The sequence below is a fragment of the Crassostrea angulata genome, chromosome 7 (assembly GCF_025612915.1).
Source record: "Crassostrea angulata isolate pt1a10 chromosome 7, ASM2561291v2, whole genome shotgun sequence".
NCBI lineage: Eukaryota > Metazoa > Mollusca > Bivalvia > Ostreida > Ostreidae > Magallana > Magallana angulata.
In genome coordinates this window covers 53,181,658-53,187,761 of record NC_069117.1, presented here as the reverse complement: position 1 = coordinate 53,187,761, position 6,104 = coordinate 53,181,658, and the positions used below count along the sequence as shown (strand labels likewise).

At 33.9% G+C, this 6,104-nt stretch overlaps 2 protein-coding genes across 2 annotated transcripts in view; one reads left to right on the top strand and one right to left on the bottom strand.

Annotated features, from left to right (window-relative positions):
• Positions 1–515, bottom strand: part of LOC128155317 (CDGSH iron-sulfur domain-containing protein 3, mitochondrial-like) — a 6,687-nt gene extending 6,172 nt beyond the window's left edge. The window contains exon 1 of the mRNA XM_052816960.1: positions 382–515. Within this exon, the coding sequence (XP_052672920.1) occupies positions 382–444 (63 nt within the window). The 5' untranslated portion in view covers positions 445–515. The remainder of the gene's footprint in view (positions 1–381) is intronic.
• Positions 442–5,938, top strand: LOC128155316 (ubiquitin carboxyl-terminal hydrolase isozyme L5-like). The gene is made up of 11 exons (XM_052816959.1): positions 442–576; positions 801–864; positions 1,041–1,146; positions 1,640–1,765; positions 2,202–2,263; positions 2,458–2,588; positions 2,937–3,003; positions 3,528–3,615; positions 4,220–4,312; positions 4,994–5,092; positions 5,182–5,938. Exons 1-11 carry the CDS (start codon positions 501–503, stop codon positions 5,224–5,226), a joined length of 957 nt encoding a protein of 318 aa, XP_052672919.1. The 5' UTR covers positions 442–500; the 3' UTR covers positions 5,227–5,938.
• Positions 5,939–6,104: the final 166 nt, after the last annotated feature.

The following is a 6,104-nucleotide window of genomic DNA, read 5'->3' as shown; positions in this document are numbered from 1 at the left end:
ACAACACTACACACAGACAACTGTCATACAACAGAACATAATGACAATCATCAATCAGCATACAACATAGCACATAAAAAGACAATCATCATACAACATATATAATTAAGACAATCATCTGACATAATACAAGTATATATTCATCGCAAAACACTACACACACTTATAGATGCGACTATAGACGTACAAATTACTTTTGTTGACCATGCAGACATTCATCCTGTAACACTATTTAGATTATTGCTGTTGTTCTGTCATTCATCATTCTGTCACAGAGGATCAACATGTATGCCACTACATGCACTATTTTCTAAAAAGCAATGGGACAGATACACTTTCAATGAGTTTGATGGAGGTATATGATGGTCGAATGATATTTACCATAGCGACCGCCGGATATTTACATGCCTCTTCAACTTTTGTCTCTGTCTCCGAGTTCGACATCACCCGAATGTTGACAACAAAAACATGTGCTACTTCCGGTAGAAAAGAAATTGAAAATGGCTACGAGTGCAGGGGACTGGTGTTTGATAGAAAGCGACCCAGGGGTTTTTACGGAACTCATTAGAGGATTTGGTAAAGCATTTGTTAAATTATCATCGCGTTTGCAATATACTTCAGTGAGCTAAAAGAATATTACCATGCCAAAGGCCTAATCCGAGTTCAAATATTGAGGAAATTCGAGTGACACAGATTCATATACATGTATATCTGGTATACTCATCCCTGGTTTAACATTTTTTAGATCTTTATTTTACATTGATGGCAAGTATTAAACATTTTGATTCTTTCAAATGCAGGTTGTGAGGGGCTTCAAGTAGAAGAGTTATGGAGTTTAGATTCTACGAGTTTTGAAAATCTCAAGTAAGAATTTTTTCAACAGTTATTTTGTCAATAATTTTTTTTTAGTTGTATATGCATGATTGAACAAGTCTTTTAATACAATTACTTTTGATTAAAATTCATTGTTGTGTTACATAAAGGGTTGGTTTGTGAGTATTAGTCGATTAAATTTAACAAAATTTGATTTTTGATTTCAGACCGGTGTATGGCCTGATATTCTTATTTAAATGGCAGCCGGAATCTGAACCAGAGGGAACAATTGTTCAGGACAGTCGCATTGAGAAAATTTTCTTTGCAAAGCAGGTACTAATACTGAATTTTATCAGCATTCAGTTTTTATGCATAGTAATTAAAGGTTACTTTTGCGCAATCTGATTAAAATAAGATCTTTGATCCGCTCTGACAAATTCGATGTCGCTACACAAAAACATCGAATTTGTCAGAGCGGATCAAAGATCTTATTTTAATCAGATTGACTTTTGCGTGGACAGCATTGTTTAAAATACAATAGTGAATCTTATTTTTCATCCAGTAAGGAGTTAACCTCTAATGAGAGTGATGACAACTCTGGCTCAGTTAAAAACAGAAGGCTTCCTCTTTCAATTATTGAAAAATAATATTTTCTTTTGGAAGCAACTTTGACAATGATCCTGTTACTGTAAATTTGTCTCTGTATTTGTGTTACAATTCTTTAGATGCTTCATCGTTCAACTATATCATAGGTTAGATAAGGTTACATTGATACATGATGAACTAGAACAATTTCTTCTTGATTTTATGGACTCTCTATTTTCAGGTTATAAACAATGCCTGTGCTACACAGGCAATCCTAAGTGTTCTTTTGAACTGTCCAGAGAGTGATGTCAAAGTAGGTCCGACCTTGGCCCAGTTTAAAGAGTTTGCCCAGGCTTTTGACCCTGCTGTGAGTAAATGTACAACATTTAATGCATAAATAGACTTCACATGTCATGCATTGACCTTGACAAATTTAAGGTTTAGTCAATGTATTTTTTCTTCTTCTCAAAGTATTTTTATAATCAGTATGTTTAGTGCCATTTTGGTCAATGGTGCTTAACCTTTATGACAAAGATTTTATTTTGTCTCTCAGTTAAATTTTCCCCTTTTCTTTAGTCCTTAGTTTGTAATTGGAATTTCATTATCTACCTCATTGAGCACACTACATGTATAAGATCCAAGATGTTCTGATGTCTTCCAATCATCATCTATGGCATTTTCAATTATATTCATTGGTTATTTTTCTTCTCATATACATGTATAATAGTATCTAACTTCATTATCACAGGAAAAGGTGTTTCTGAATGATTAATGTACCTGTACTGTGACTTGATATCTTACAGCTACGGGGACTGACTCTCAGCAACTCGGACACTATTCGTGAGGTACACAACAGTTTCTCAAGGTGGGTATATGATACTTTATTTGATTATTGTTAATTTTATGATATGAATTTAATGCATGATATATTGATAATTCAAGCTACGTTGAGAAGGAATAGAAAGCGACAAATTTTATTGGATATTGCTTTGTCTCCATAGTATTTAAATGTCTGTGTTTAATTCAATTTTCACGTTGGTGTGTTTTAAATTTTTCCAGACAGCAGATGTTTGAGTTTGATGAGAAGGCGGCCAAAAAGGATGACGATGTGTTCCACTTTGTGAGTTATCTCCCCATTGATGGGCGGCTGTACGAATTGGACGGACTCAAAGAGGGACCAGTAGACTTAGGTAAAGTCTGTACTCCAAGGGGCAATTCCAATGTTTTCATGTGAAACTGTTGTTATACTATATTGGATTCTAAGGACACAACAGAGACTTTGAACACTGTTCAAATTAAATATAAGATTGATATTAAGGTACTGGATTTTAGAGCGCAAGAATGAATTTGAACACTTAGTAAATTCAATTTTCATTGGAATCTCAAAATGTGGAATAATTTTAAGGAGTTTTCGGCTTTTCTGACTTGTCCCAATGTCAAGTTAAGAATTATCTTTTCTTTTGATATCATATGGTAATATCAATGGAATGAGGTTTTTGTGTTCTGATGAGAGATGAAGCTGTATTTGTGTATTGTAGGTGCCATTCCTTCAGACACAGATTGGCTGGATGTGGTCAGGCCTGTATTGGAGAAAAGGATGCAAAAGTAAGCATGTGATTTACAGTACAGAGTCACTTACTGCATTTGATTTACAGTACAGAGTCACTTACTGCATTTGATTTACAGTACAGAGTCACTTACTGCATTTGATTTACAGTACAGAGTCACTTACTGCATGTGATTTACAGTACATAGTCACTTACTGCATTTGATTTACAGTACAGAGTCACTTACTGCATTTGATTTACAGTACAGTCACTTACTGCATGTGATTTACAGTACAGAGTCACTTACTGCATGTGATTTACAGTACAGAGTCACTCACTGCATGTTATTTACTGTACAGAGTCACTCACTGCATAAGATTTACAGTACAGAGCCACTTTCTGCATTTGATGTACAGTAAAAAGTCACTTATTGCATGTGATTTACAGTACAAGTCTAAATTAAAAATTAAAATCATATTAGTAGCAATTTTGGTATACATGAACAACCAATATTTCTCCCATATTAGTATGACGTCACAATCACTTATTGGTTTTTTATCCTTGGTATTTTGGTTTGTTTAGATACAGCACAGATGAAATTCACTTTAACCTGATGGCTATAGTGTCTGATAGGAAAGCCATGTACCAGAAGAGGCTGCAAGAGCTACAAGTGAGTAACAGTGTAAATGGCAACAGTACTAATCTAGTAGAGAAAGAATTTGTCTATTAACCCACTCATGTTCGTAACATTAAAAGAAGAAGGTACAGTTTCTTTAATATTTGCCCTAAAATTCAAAAGTTGTTTCAATCTCCTGAAAATACACACATAATATCTTGAACATGTGTGTATATGAAATGCCAAGTTATACACTTTTATCTTGTTTCAAAAAATAATTATGACTTCAACATTTTGGCATATTTCTAAGATTTAGTCAAAATTGGTGATAAATGGCACATTTTTTTTTAGTTTTTTGAACAGAAAAAATGTGTCCGCAGCTGTCGCCCACAACAACCTTAATATATTTTATGTGTTTTTACATGATAAAGTTATTATGTGAGTTTCATCATGGGTGATGGCTGCGGACGTAGTTTTCTATTCAAAAAACCACAGAGAAATTGGTGTCTTCTGCTTAGTTTTATGAAATTATGGGAAAATGCACTGTTTTGACGTCACGATTACCCCTGTGAAAGTCTAAGGTAACTATTTATAGATTCTTAGTTATGGGAATTTTTGTGTAAATAAATGTTTCACATGGTTCTGCTTTGGTTTTCAGTCGCGGGGTATGGAGGTCGAGGAGGACCAGCTGGAGATGAGTCAGCTGATGGTCAAAATCCAGGAGGAGGATGCTAAGATGAAGAGATACAAGGTAGTTTATATGTGTATATGTTTAAGATGGCTGGGTGATCCTGGTCATTTTTATGCTATATTGACTTCCTTGAAATGAAGAGCTCTGTATGAAGATTCTGTATGAAGGGAAATTAGTAAAAATATTTTGTGTTTTCTTTATCAAATAAAAGTTTATGGGCAAAAATATCATAAATAAAAGTTTGAGACAGATGTGATGGTTATTTTGTTGATCATCCATCCTCCTAAACCAGTAAAGCAGGCTGAGGGATGTATGGAATACCTCCATGCACCCTTGGTCATACCTGGATAACAAATTTATTTCCAGTGTTATTCAAATTTTAAAATTATTTTATTTTACCAGTGAAATAAGTTTGATACAAAGAACCACAAATTAATTTTAATTGAAATTGTGCTGAAAATCGTTTATTCATACAAATAGCTAGAATATTAAGAAATATGTATTTGAAAATTATTATAAAACACATTTTAATTACACCCGGCTTCAGCAGCTGGTACGGAAATTTACACCTGGCTTGTTTACCAATCAGATCTTGCATTATAAGTGACATAGGAAATAAGTTTTGGTAAACCCCTATGTGAATGTGTCCATCTTAAGAACAACACTCAAAGATATTTACTTGTACAGTGTATGTCAGCTATAGGACAAATGATAACATTAATACTGTGGTTTTTTATGAAGGTTGAAAATGTGAGAAGGAAACACAATTACCTCCCTTTTATTATGGAACTTCTGAAGATATTAGCAGAACAGAAGCAGTTACTGCCCTTAGTAGAAAAGGTAAGACCTAGTCCTAGTTGTCCATAAGAATGCCAATGCACCATATTGGAAATTATGTTATTTTTACTACTGGTATATCTTGATTATAGGCAAAAGAAAAAGCAGCTAAAAAGAAGTCAGAGGAAGTAAAATAGAAGACTAGGATTCCTGTTGTCACTATAGGACTGCACTGCCTAAACATTGAAACATTTCACTCCTTTCATTTTCACCTCACACAGAATCATCCATGCGTTGTGAGTGGTCACCCAAGTTCAAAGCTTTCAGCAAACATTTTCTATTTGTTTTCTGGGAAAAGTTTGTACCCTCAGAGGATGTCATCTGAAGGCACACCCCTCTCAGATATCTGAAGAGTACTTGTACATTTGCAATGTCATGGGCTGTAATACATTATGTGTTCTCGACCAGTCAATGTGGTTCAAATTCTCACAATAATCTTAACACTTAGCAGTAACAAATGTTCTTTACTCAATTTACATGCATAGCAAGCTCATTTTCTGAATGATATTGAATATATTAGAGGTTAAGTCAATCAATTGATTCATTATTTATACACTTTAGTTGTCATTGTTATAGTTTAAGCAATCAGATTCTTATTATTCTTGTCTTTTTTTCCTCTGTAATTTTTTTTTATTTTTGACTTTGTTATACATTCTTGTTGATTATACATTTGTACAATGCCAATATACAAGTAACACCTGTAATTGACCAGTAGTGCTTTGTTCCACGCAGATGTAAGTAGAGTTTGTTATTGTTGTTGTAATTTTGTAAAAATACAAACAAACAAACAAGTATGCTTTGTGTGTGTATATTTTGAAATTGAAATTTTAAAATATAGGTGAGACTGTGTGTGGAGTTGTCTTTCTTGTGTTGGTTCCACACTAGGGGTGACCTCATCTGGAACTTAGGTTTATTCCCAGTCTCCCATTACGTCATAAGTGTTAATATTAGCAAAGGAAACCCTAAAATGCATAAAATAGTGTAAGCATCAGGTGCACCAAAGTTAATTAAAGTG

What these genes read in the sequence shown, in the direction of transcription:
- LOC128155316 (XM_052816959.1), top strand. Translation starts at nt 501, where the DNA reads ATGGCTACGAGTGCAGGGGACTGGTGTTTGATAGAAAGCGACCCAGGG. An exon ending in ACGAGTTTTGAAAATCTCAA is followed by an intron (nt 865 to 1,040) that starts GTAAGAATTTTT and finishes TTTTGATTTCAG; the next exon opens with ACCGGTGTATGGCCTGATAT. An exon ending in CTAAGATGAAGAGATACAAG is followed by an intron (nt 4,313 to 4,993) that starts GTAGTTTATATG and finishes TTTTTTATGAAG; the next exon opens with GTTGAAAATGTGAGAAGGAA.